This window comes from Capsicum annuum, chromosome 1, assembly GCF_002878395.1.
Source record: "Capsicum annuum cultivar UCD-10X-F1 chromosome 1, UCD10Xv1.1, whole genome shotgun sequence".
In the NCBI taxonomy this organism is placed as follows: Eukaryota; Viridiplantae; Streptophyta; class Magnoliopsida; order Solanales; family Solanaceae; genus Capsicum; species Capsicum annuum.
In genome coordinates, this window is record NC_061111.1 from 255,006,268 (window position 1) to 255,018,407 (window position 12,140).

The window sequence follows — 12,140 nt, forward strand, 5'->3', positions numbered from 1 at the left end:
TTTTTATTCAATAGTGTATGTAAAAAAACTACAAAGAATAAAAATAAACATACCCCTTTTCTTCGAAATCTACAATTTCTTTGACTTCATAAATATTTCTGATTATTTCCCAATTTTTCTGGACTTTGTCTTTATTTTTGTTTATATTTTTTTACTTTAGTCCACTTGTTTTAAAGTGTCCATTTTTAATTTTGTGGATGCTAAAGATCATAGGAGTATCTTTTTGTGAAATAATATCTTGGAGTTCTTTGATTAATTCCATGGTAATTAAGGTAAGCAAAATCTTTTTTTTCTTAAATATTAATGTTTGAATTTTTATGTTCGACTAGTTACAAGTTGTGTTCTTGCTGGAAATTTGTGATGTTCGGGCAGCTTTCGCGTACATCAACTAAATTTATCGGGATATGTGCAGTTTGATGCCTTTATATTATGTACTTATTTACCAGTTTGAAAGATCTGTTTTTTTTTTTTTTGTTGTTGTTATGGGTGTTTGCATATATTCTGTTTTATTATAATTGGGGATTTTTATGCTCAATTCTTGATTATAAGCGAATTTTAGACCTTAAAAGCTTTTTCCTTTTGATGTTATGGGGAATTCCTTTCATTTTGTGGATGCTAAAGATCATATTTGTGAAGTAATTGCTTGGGGTTCTTTGATTAATTCCATGGTAGTTAAGGTAAGCAAAATCTTGTCGTTGATTAAGTCCATGGTAGTAATAGTGACTATTATTGTATGAAATTGTATGTTTGACTATTCATTTGTATATACCTTGTTAGTGGATTCAATGGCTTTTTTTTTTTTTTTTTTTTTTTTTAAATATTGACTTATTGCTTAATTACCCTTTTGAAAAGTCTGTTTTAAAAAACAAAAAAAATTGTTATGGGTGTTAAATATTTTCTGTTTATTCATAATTGGGGATTTATCATGCTCAATCTTGATTATATGGGAAGTTCGAGTATAAAGTTTTCTCCTTTTGTTGTTTATGGGGATTTATCATGCTCAATTCTTGATTATATGGGAATTTTAGACTATAAAGCTTTATCTTTTGTTGTTTATGGGGATTTATCATGCTCAATTCTTGATTATATGGGAATTTTAGACCTTAAAGCTTTCTCCTTTTGTCGTTTATGGGGATTTATCATGCTCAATTCTTGATTATATGTGAATTTTAGACCTTAAAGCTTTCTCCTTTTGTCGTTTATGGGGATTTATCATGCTCAATTCTTGATTATATGTGAATTTTAGACCTTAAAGCTTTCTCCTTTTGTCGTTTATGGGGATTTATCATGCTCAATTCTTGATTATATGAGAAGTTTAGACTTTAAAGCTTTCTCCTTTTGTTGTTGATGGGGATTTTTGATGCTCTATTCTTGATTTTTGAGAATTTTAGACTATAAAGCTTTCTCCTTTTTGTTGTTTATGGGGATTTTTCATGCTCAATTCTTTGATTACATGGGAATTTTAGACTTTAAAGCTTTCTATTTTTTCATAGTTGAGTTTTTTAACTTCAGTGCACTTGGTTCTTAGTCTTCATTTCTAACTTGTGGATGCTAATGATCATCTTTGTTTGTATCTTGGGGTTCTTTGATTAATTCCATGGTAGTTAAGGTCAGCAAAATCTTTTCTTTGTCAACTGCGAATTCGTAGAAGTATAAGCATGTTTAAGTTAGTTTTCCGTTGACTATGTATATTTTTGTCTACCTTGTTGGTGATTATCTTACTGTATTTTTATGTTGACTTGGTTGCTTAATTACCCTTTTGATAGATCTGTTTTCTTTCTTTCCTTATTGTGGGATGTTCTTTTATCGCAATTGTGGATTTTGTAGGTTTAGTTCTTGATCATATGGGAATTTTAGACTCTAAAGATTTCTCCTTTCTGTTATTTATGGCCTATGGGGATTTTTTTTGGGATTGGTGGTGTGAATTGAAGAATTAAGTTGCGTTTTTAGTGATCTTTCCAGTTTGATTGACGATTTTTAAAATATTTTGCTTGGAGTTTGCTTCTGACTTGTTTTTCTGTTCTTTCAAGGAGTAGTTGAATTGGAAGAATGATGGGAACTTACAGTGAGACTGAAGAAGAGAGTTTTTTTGATATACGTACTGAGGCCAGTTCTCTTTCTGATTTCGGTTCTGATGGCTCCGATGCTTGTACTCGTAATGAGATTTCTGAACGTGCTTTAGGATATGACTTTTGGACGCAGGATCCCGAAAGCGTTGATGAACGCCGCCATAGATTCTTGAAATGGATGGGTTTGAACTCGAATTGTGAAAAACCTGATAGCGAGGATGAAAGAAGGACGAGTACTGATAGAATTAGGGATGACAATGAGACGATGCTGGCGAACTCAGATGCTGAAGGCAATTTCTTCTCTGGTCGATCTTCCCAATCTTTCGAGTCAAATGAAGCTCTAGAATTGGAGGAAGATGCTGAAGAGGATCCAATGTATTGGAAAATTAGGAATCTGGACAATGGATCAGAGTTTCTTGCGGATGCAGTAGGACGGGATGGCATGCTTAGCCGACTACGTGAAGTAGGTACAAACAAGATATTCACTATTGAAGAGTTTACGAGAACTCTTGGCTCATCGGCTTTGGTTCAACAGTTGCTGCATAGAGATTTTAAGGGATTTAGTAGGGTCGATACAAAAAAGAAAGTGAGAAGTTTGCTTCAAAAACTCACTCTTGGAACCCGACACAAAGTGAGGACAAAGCCTGAAGCTGGTACTCAAAGAGTTCGAGTTCAAACCAGTAAGAAGGAGTCAAAAGAACTATCCTCGCTTTACACTGGCCAAGAATTCCTAGCACATGAAGGCTCCATCATAACAATGAAGTTCAGTCCTTGTGGCCAATACTTGGCAAGTGCTGGCAAAGATGGCACTGTGCGCATTTGGAGAGTGATCGAGGACGAGTTATCTCAAAACTTCAATGTTCAGGATATTGACCCCTCTTGTTTATACTTCTCACTGAATCATTTGTCCAAATTAGCTCCTCTCAGTGACAACATAGAGAAGATCAACGGGGTGAAAATGATGAGAAAATCATCAGAATCAGCTTGTGTTGTCCTCCCGCCAAAGTTATTCAGGATAATGGAGAAACCAGTCCACGAGTTCCGTGGGCATACGGGTGAAGTCTTGGCCCTCTCATGGTCCAAAAATGGGGTCAGTATAATAATATCTCACTGGCCACTATATAGTAAAAACTCCTCTGTTCACTTTTACTTGTCCACTATACTAGCCTATCAAGAGAAAAGCCGTCTCTTGTCCCCGTTACCTTTAACATTAACTACTCATTCCCCAAATTATTCCCCAAGATTTTTGAAATATAGTCATGGGTTTTAAAGTATAATATGCACTTCATTTTTTACTTCTTAAGGAGAGTGTAAAGTCCATTGTGGAGAAGTAAAAGTGACAGGAGGGAGTATATTTTATGGCTTCATAAAACATCATCCAACATGAATAAACTGTAATTCATGTACCAACGTCATTTGCTGCAGTATCTTCTGTCATCTTCTGTTGATAAAACAGCTCGTCTATGGCAAGTTGGACATGATCAATGCCTTGGTGTTTATTCACATAATAATTATGGTGAGCCTATTTTTGCGATTTCGATCTTCTTGTTGAAGTTCTTTTCTAAACTTTAAACTGGATGATCGTCTCATACATCTGTCGATGTCATATTTGGATGCAGTCACTTGTGTGGAATTCAATCCCATGGATGATAATTATTTCATTAGTGGCTCGATAGATGGGAAAGTACGTCTATGGGAGGTGCATGGTTGTCGAGTAATTGATTGGACTGATGTAAAGGAAATAGTGACCGCTGTTTGTTATTGTCCTGATGGAAAGGTATGATTGCCTTGCGTCTTTTTTTAAACCTTTTTAAAGATGGTTACTTGATTTTGGAACTTATTTAAGTTTCTCGCTTGTGATTGGTGCAGGGGGGTGTTGTCGGATACATGAATGGCAATTGCCGTTTTTATGATGTTGTAGGTACGGAAGCTTGTCTTTTCTTGATCCTTTTTCCCCGGTTCATTCTTTTTCGCGCTGTTTTCAGATAAATGCTTTCAATATTAGCTCTGAGAGTAGTACAATTCCGGCAAATGATTTTGTCCCCTAACTAAATTGCCAAAGTAGGTTGTAAATGCAGTACACTTTTCTAAACTTTTAACTGCACTTTGCAACTTATGATTTCCGTATAATACTCATCGAGAATTCTGGCATGCTTGAGAAGTATAGAAAGGAAGTTAACGTGTGTGTCTACTGACAAGGTGGGAAAACAAGCCCTCCATGACATATAACCACTGTAATGGTCTCGAGCGCAATATTGCTGTGCAAGAGAAGGATAAAATGGAGGGAGGGAGTTGTGTTCTCCATCTATTTTGAGTTGTCTCTAAAAACGTAATCAGGTCCCCCGGCTGACATAAAGTTTCAACATAAAAATACATCGCCTCGTCTTTGGGAATACTTAATAACTCTAGTGGGCATAGCAAGTGATACTTAACTACCAGCGAATAGTGCTTCCTCACTTTCTTTAGCTAGGCTTAGAAGCCGATTCCCAACGTAAACTCTTTCCTTCTCATCGAAAGATGCCTAAGACCTTATCTTGTTTAATTCTACTCTATCTGACAATTTACATTAACGGACTAGCATTTCTCCGCGTTAGGTTATCAGTTGCAGATGGGCCTCACGGTAAGCTTGCAAGGAAAGAAGAAGCTTACTAACAAGAGAGTAACTGGATTTCAGGTAACCATTCGTTTTATTTCCTTTACTTTTCACAAAAATGGTTTCTTGTGCTGAGTTTATGCGCTCGAGAACTAACAGACTTTCATCACGCAGTACTGCCCAAACGACTCGAGTAAAGTCATGGTTACTTCTGCTGATTCGCAAGTTAGAATACTTTGTGGATCCAACATCATCTGCAAATTCAAAGGTGTGTTGGTTGCGTACCCTCTACCTCCCCATCCCCCTACCAAGTTCTTGTTTTCATCGCGCTTTAGCTTAACTTTGGTAAAGGCGAGCAGCTTTTTGATATCCTGCATGTCCAGGAACTCAAAATTTGGATAGCCAATGTCCTGCATCATTCACATCAGACGGGAAACACATCCTCGCGGTCACTGAGGATTCAAATGTTTATATCTGGAACTACAGTAATGAAGACGGGACAACTAACCAAGCAAAGAAAGTTCGGTCATCCGAGAGTTTCTTTTCCCGAAATGCATCAGTTGCCATACCTTGGTCTGGCTTTAAAACCAATCCAGGGACGACATTACCAGGAACTGTTTTAGCCAACGGGGATGTCAACGAGAACTCATTGCCAAAGACTTCATCGTTACAAGATTGCTTCTCCTTGGGACGCGCTTCTTTCTTAGATTCTCTACTAAAGAGCTCCGCAACATGGCCAGAGGAGAAACTGCCCGATTCAAGTCCTCCTGCAACCATCTCCTCTTCCATATTGAAATCCGAATACAAGATCTTGAAGAGCGCTTGGCAAAACGCGTTGAGTTCAAGTCATTTATGGGGTCTCGTGGTTGTCACCGCAGGTTTGGATGGATGCATTCGAACTTTCCTCAACCACGGTTTGCCAATTCGCTTCTGAGATTCTTTACCCCGGATCTTCTGTCTAGTGGTAAGAGCGCAACGTCCGATGTGTGACAAAAGCCTGAGATTTTTCTTTTTTCTCTTTGCATGTAAATTTATATCAATTCTTGGCTGTCACCAAAATTTGTTTTAGCAAAAAAAAAAAAAATTATTATATACATACTAGTAGTCTATATATGTACAATGTAGCCAAAGTTGTTATCATTATTTATATATATGAAAATCATAGTACAAGTATTACTATTATCTATCTGGGATCATGTTCTCGGCAAGTCGAAGCTGGTGTCGTCTCTTGTGTAATCACCTTTTCTCAGTGCTAATTTTACGTCCTAACTCCTACTACAACTAATCTCTCACGCATTCGAGCTGGCCTATCCGCACACCTCCTCTTCACATTCTCGAATCATCTCAATTCTCAGCCATGCTTCGATCATTTTTATCCGTCACGCATACTACTTGCACCTTTATCTCATATAACTTTGTTCCTAATCATATATCTCCTGGTATATCTAATCGTCTACACATTCATATGAGCATCTTAAACTAAATTCATTTCTGAACATATTAACTTTTGTCTTTTTTCTTTTTTTGGTTGATGCAAGTGGTGAAGAGGCACATGACTATAATATATATGTACTATAATTCTTGCAAGTGGATTCAATCTCTTCCCTATGACCGACATGGTGCAGTGGATGGGGCTGCTCCACCCTTAATCAGAGGTCGAGAGTTTGATTCTGGGTACGGAAAAAACTCTTTTAGGGAGCGCTTTCCCCCGAATGGGGCCCTATGCATCGTAAATCCGGATTAGTTGAGCTCTAATGCGAGTACCGAACACCGAATGAGAAAAAAAAAAATCTCTTCCCTATGATTTGCCTCTATAAAACAAAAGGAATAAATCAATGCATGAATAGGACATAATAATGAGAAGTCCCAAAAATGATATACAAAGTAATTTCAATATCTATGCTGATGAGAGATAAAAAGTATATCATAAAATTAAAATTAATTGAACTACACATAAATAAGACAAAATTATCTCATATATGTGCTCATTAGGAGGTAATAAGCAACCTGTAAAATTACCCATGATATGCGCAAAATTGACTCATACACGTAGGATGCCACGTAGGATAAGAATTGGTTATGTAGGCCACCACATAGGACGTGTGTGTCTGCTTGTTCAACCGTTATACAAGTTTAAGTGTCTACTAATATACATCCAAAATTGAAGGTCATAAAAGTGATCTGACGCCAGCTTTTGCACAAGTAGGCACCGTATAAAATTCGAAAAAACAGACACGCAAGTCTTAGTCTACTCTTGTATATCCAAAATTGAAGGTCATAAAATGTGATCTGACGCCAGCTTTTGCATAGGTAGGCACTGTATAAAATTCGAACAAACAGACACGCAAGTCTTATGCGACATAATACACGTAGGATGCCATGTAGGACAAGAACTGGCCACGTAGGTCGCCACATAGGACGTGCGTGTCTGCTTGTTCAACTCTATACAAGTTTAAGTGTCTATTCTTGTACATCCAAAATTGAAGGTCATAAAATGTGATCTGACGCCAGCTTTTGCACAGGTAGACACTGTATAAAATTTGAACAAACAGACACGCAAGTCTTATGCGACATAATACATGTAGTATGCCACGTAGGACAAGAATTGACCACATAGGACGTGCGTGTCTGCTTGTTCAACTCTATTCAAGTTTAAGTGTCTAATTCGTGTACATCCAAAATTGAAGGTCATAAAATGTGCGATCTGATACCAACTTTTGCACAGGTAGGCACGGTATAAAATTCGAACAAGCAGAAACGCAAGTATTAGGTGACATAATACACGTAGGATGCCACGTAGGTCGCCACATAGGACGTGCGTGTCTACTTGTTCAACTCTATACATGTTTAAGTGTCTACTCGTGTATATCCAAAGTTGAAAATCATAAATGTGTGATTTGACACTAAGTTAAAAAACATATCTATGTATCGTGTTATATTAAAATGATTGAAATATACTAGGTCTCAATATTTCCAACTAAATAGTATAACAACTTCATGTTGTCTCATTTGTCTCCATCAGTATTTAATATTCATGAAGTGGATTTCGTGGCTTACAAAATGGCACGACTTTAATTTAAACTATGCTTTGTGGCATTTTCTTCATCTTTCATAATATTTTAGACTAATATTGATATGAATTCTCTAACGAAATAAAGAAGCGGATTCAGAATTTAAATTAAAAATAAAATTAATTTTTTAAATTTATAGCATTATATTCATTATACCATCAAATTTTTATAAGATATAATTTTGTGTCAGAAGGTCTGAGTTCAAATGAATTTACAACTAAAAGGCTAAAATTGAGGCTAAAATCGCCTCTGAACATTAGGGTTCTCCGAAGTCCCTTAAGTAGAAAATTACAATATTTATATATAGTTAAAATTATTTTTTAATTACGTATATATATAATATAGATATTATATCTCTTTTAATCAGTCGTGTGTTTACTTTTTCATATTTCGAACTCGCTCCGCCACTCTTTGACACCATTTGTTCCCTTTCAGTAGCATGGAACAAACAAGACCTCTAATATTCCTTATATTATAAAATATAATTTTTTTAAAAAAATAAATAAATACATTAAATGTATTTTTTTTTTTAAATAAATAGTATTGATATTGGGTCTTGCACTTTGCACTTTTGTCTCGAAGTATTTTTTTCTCTCATTATATATATTATAGTCTTGCACTTTTGTCTTTAAGTATTTCTTCTCTCATTATATTATATATATATATATTGAGAACTCTATTTTTCATTTTGTCCAAATTATATTATATAGTTTAGTGAGCAAAAAAGAAATGGGGAGAGCACCATGTTGTGCTAAAGAGGGACTTCGTAAAGGTCCATGGTCTACTAAAGAAGACTTATTGCTTACTAATTATATTAAGGAAAATGGTGAAGGCCAATGGAGAAACTTGCCTAACAAAGCTGGTATGTTGTTCGGATTTTTAAAAAATATTATTTTATATGTATCAGCGTTAGTAAGTAGGAGGATTTTGTTATCTGTGTTAGTAGATGTAGTACTGGTTTTATTTCAGTATGTTGTATCGTTTGTTGTATTACTTGACGAGTTTTGTTTATGGTGTTTTTGGGTGTGATAATTTCTATTGTATTTGTTCGTTTACAATTCTTTTTTTAGATTATTTTCGAATAATGCATCTAGTACCTTCTTGAATTATGATCAAATTTGCTACGACACACTCCAACTTCACGTGGGTCCTATTACCCCTGAACTAAAATTTAGCGTATTTTTGTTATTCTTTTTAGCTGACATATCACCTTTTATCAACCTTTTTGGCTGACATGACACCTTTGATGTGGGCTTCATTTTATGTAATAAAGGTGTCATGGCGACACAAAAGGGTGAAAAAATATGGTAAAATTGAGCGTGTCGTAGCAACTCTGACCATAGTTCGAGGGGATACCGGATGCTTATCTCATTATTTTCTCTTGAGCCGAGGGTCTATCAGAAATATCCTCTCTATGTCACCTCTGAGGTAGTTGTATGAACTGCGTATATTATCCTTTCCAGATCCCATTTAATGAGAATATATTGGGTATGATGTTGTTGTACGTTACTTTCTATGTGTTGAGATTTTCAAAAATGTATTACATTTTAAGGATTTGAAATGTACGTGTGTTGATGTTTTTGAAGAGTTCGAGTAGTCTAGAATTTAGTAGGACTCTCAAAACATTCTTGACATAGTATGATATTCTCGAATAAGTCGCACATTATTAAGAGTATATTTATGTCATAATTTTATTTTCAATGTTTTTTTTTTCATGAGGAATTCCATTTTCTAATATTTGGTTTTCCCATCAAAATAAGGAATTAATTTTCCTATCTTAATGGTGGTAAAATAATTTTTTTTTTATTTCACATTATTAGTATTTAGTTTTAATATATATATATATTATTATTATTATTATTTTCGCAAAGGGTGGTGGAGCTACCCTTGTTCGAACGGGAGTCAATTAACACCGCCTTCATCTGAAAATTGAATTATATATATAAAAAAATTAATATACTGAATGTTCAATTTCCTAACTTCTTCGTATATTTATTTCTTATCGACTATTGATATATCATATTGAATTTTTTAGGGTTACTTAGATGTGGAAAGAGTTGTAGACTAAGATGGATGAATTATTTAAGGCCAGGAATCAAGAGAGGAAATTTTAGCCAAGACGAAGATGATCTTATAATAAGGCTCCATTCGCTTTTGGGCAATCGTTGGTCACTTATATCTGGTCGATTACCAGGTCGAACCGACAATGAAATCAAGAATTACTGGAACACACATCTCATCAAAAAGCTCAAAATTGCTGGAATTCACCCCAAAGTCCACAAGATTTTCAACAAAAAAGAGCCCAAGAAAAAGCCCAAAAGTGATAAACCAAGAAAGAAACAAGACAAAAAAAAGAAAAATAACAAGAAAAAAGACCAATCTTTAGTAAATAATAATAATAATAATGACACCCCTCAAGTTGTATTTGTCCCAAAACCAATTAGACTTATGAGGAATTATAGTGTTGAAATGTTGTCGCGCCCTTATCAGATCCTCAAATTCAACATGCATGCATCGGCATTATTGAAGAGTCAGAATAACGCAGCTTCATCATCAGATAATTCTGAAGAATTAGCTGAAAATAACAAGAAGAATATTAATATTATTACTAAAGATGATGAGAATTTTTTATTTGATGAATTTTGTGATTTTTCAAATGAAAGCATGGTGGACAAGGTATATGAAGAGTATCTTCAACTTATTTCTGAGAAATGTTATGATCCAATGTTAATGTAAACTATAGTATAATCAGTCCAAGTATTTACTGTTCAATTTTTTTGCTTCTATTTTTGAGTTCATTGTAAAAATATATTTTAATATGTTTCGCTATGTGACACTATTCGATGAAGAGTCACAATTTTGATTGATTTAATATTTTTTTTATCTAATTTTCAATTATGTAATTAAATTTTGTTTCTTATTATGTATCCTAGTTATAGAATTGTATATGAAATAGACTCAACAAAGAATTAAAGGAAATTCCTTTCTAGAAGAATATCTGTATAATTTTAGGGGAAAATGACAGTTGTTTTAACAATTTACATTCACACATATATTGCCTAAATTGGAAGTGGAAAATGAAAAAATGTCACCATAAAATTGTGATAAATTGATATACAAAGTAATAAAAAATATAACACTCCTTTTAGTTCATATTAATTTAATTTTGTCCAGAATAACTTAATCGTTCAATCTTCAAGAGAGTCGTTGACAATTTCTTTCATTTTCATTCTTTATTTATATTTTCTAGTTGATGGGTTCAAGAAACTTAATTGCTCATATTTATGATTTTAATTTGATTTTAAAAAAGAAAACGTGAAAAATAATGTCTAATTTATGTCTTTTTTTTTTTTGAGTAAAACATCTAGTACCCCTGAACTATGATCAAATTTGCTACGAAACACTCCAACTTTACGGGGGTCCTATTATCTTCTTGAATTAAATTTTTGCGTATTTTTGTTACCGTTTTAGCTGATGTGACATCTTTTATCAACCTTTTTAGCTGACGTGACACCTTTGACGTAAGTTCCATTTTATGTAAGAAAGGTTCTACGTCAACACAAAAGGGTGACAAAAATACGCTAAAATTAAGTTCAGGGGTAATAAAACCCCTGTGAAGTTAGTGTATCATAACAACTTTGACCATAGTTCGAGAGAACACTAGAAGCTTATCTCTTTTTTTTGTCTTGATAAATGTGCATTACCTCACAAATTAAGTTAATATAGATTAGAAAGTATAGTAACTATTAATTAGCCATTTCCCTTTGAAGAAATCTCTAGATCATATATTGGTTGGTGACCATTCAATTTCACTATTATGTCTTTTAGTGGGAGTGGTGAATATCAAGTTGTCGGGCATCCCCTAATAAGGGCTAGGGGACAACTAGTTTTTTATTTCTCATCCGATGTTCGATACTTGTATTAGAGCCTGACTAATTCGGATTCACTTCGGGTAGGGTCCCATTCGGGGGTAGCGCTCCCAACAGAGTTTTCTTCATGACCATGGTCGAACCCTCGACTTCTGATTAAGGGTGGAGCAACCCCATCCATTGCACCACAACCCATGTTGGTGCTAGGGGACAACCTTATTTATTAGTTTTGACACTTTTTGGTGTATATTTCAAGTTGCTTGGGGTACATTAAAGGCATATACATAGAATTTTGGAAATTTTCAAGAAAGAAAAGAGAGAAAAAGAATACTCCAGAAGAGAAGAAGAAAGAGAACATGAGTTTAAGTTATATTTATAAACCGTATTTTTGGCTACCTTAGTGTCTACGTGGAACACTGGAGGTCCACGTAGGCACACGTTTATGCCACGTAAGTACTAAGGTTGTAAAAAATACGATTTAAATTAGTTCAGGGGTAATACTTAATAGGACCCTCCTAAAGTTTCGGTGTGTCTCAAC

At 34.6% G+C, this 12,140-nt stretch overlaps 2 protein-coding genes across 9 annotated transcripts; both read left to right on the forward strand.

The window, feature by feature from the left end:
• The first annotated feature begins 5 nt into the window (after positions 1 to 5).
• Positions 6 to 5,844, forward strand: LOC107851855 (WD repeat-containing protein YMR102C). 8 transcript variants are annotated; one of them, XM_016696969.2, is made up of 9 exons: positions 34 to 272; positions 2,031 to 2,106; positions 2,203 to 3,159; positions 3,495 to 3,585; positions 3,689 to 3,846; positions 3,939 to 3,990; positions 4,664 to 4,743; positions 4,837 to 4,930; positions 5,046 to 5,844. In XM_016696969.2, the coding sequence occupies exons 2-9, from the start codon at positions 2,050 to 2,052 to the stop codon at positions 5,594 to 5,596; spliced, it is 2,040 nt and encodes a 679-aa protein (XP_016552455.2). In that variant the 5' UTR covers positions 34 to 272; positions 2,031 to 2,049; the 3' UTR covers positions 5,597 to 5,844. The 8 variants fall into 8 exon arrangements, with proteins under 8 accessions (XP_016552447.2, XP_016552445.2, XP_016552455.2 ...); XM_016696966.2 differs by having other exon boundaries at positions 2,037 to 2,106; XM_047402648.1 differs by lacking the exon at positions 34 to 272 and adding an exon at positions 352 to 431.
• Positions 5,845 to 8,304: 2,460 nt separating this feature from the next.
• Positions 8,305 to 10,621, forward strand: LOC107851889 (myb-related protein 308-like). The gene is made up of 2 exons (XM_016696983.2): positions 8,305 to 8,595; positions 9,769 to 10,621. Exons 1-2 carry the CDS (start codon positions 8,463 to 8,465, stop codon positions 10,467 to 10,469), a joined length of 834 nt encoding a protein of 277 aa, XP_016552469.1. The 5' UTR covers positions 8,305 to 8,462; the 3' UTR covers positions 10,470 to 10,621.
• Positions 10,622 to 12,140: the final 1,519 nt, after the last annotated feature.

What these genes read in the sequence shown, in the direction of transcription:
- LOC107851855 (XM_016696961.2), top strand. Translation starts at nt 2,050, where the DNA reads ATGATGGGAACTTACAGTGAGACTGAAGAAGAGAGTTTTTTTGATATA. An exon ending in CCGTTTTTATGATGTTGTAG is followed by an intron (nt 3,991 to 4,663) that starts GTACGGAAGCTT and finishes TCTCCGCGTTAG; the next exon opens with GTTATCAGTTGCAGATGGGC. An exon ending in AGAGAGTAACTGGATTTCAG is followed by an intron (nt 4,744 to 4,836) that starts GTAACCATTCGT and finishes TTCATCACGCAG; the next exon opens with TACTGCCCAAACGACTCGAG.
- LOC107851889 (XM_016696983.2), top strand. Translation starts at nt 8,463, where the DNA reads ATGGGGAGAGCACCATGTTGTGCTAAAGAGGGACTTCGTAAAGGTCCA. An exon ending in AAACTTGCCTAACAAAGCTG is followed by an intron (nt 8,596 to 9,768) that starts GTATGTTGTTCG and finishes TGAATTTTTTAG; the next exon opens with GGTTACTTAGATGTGGAAAG.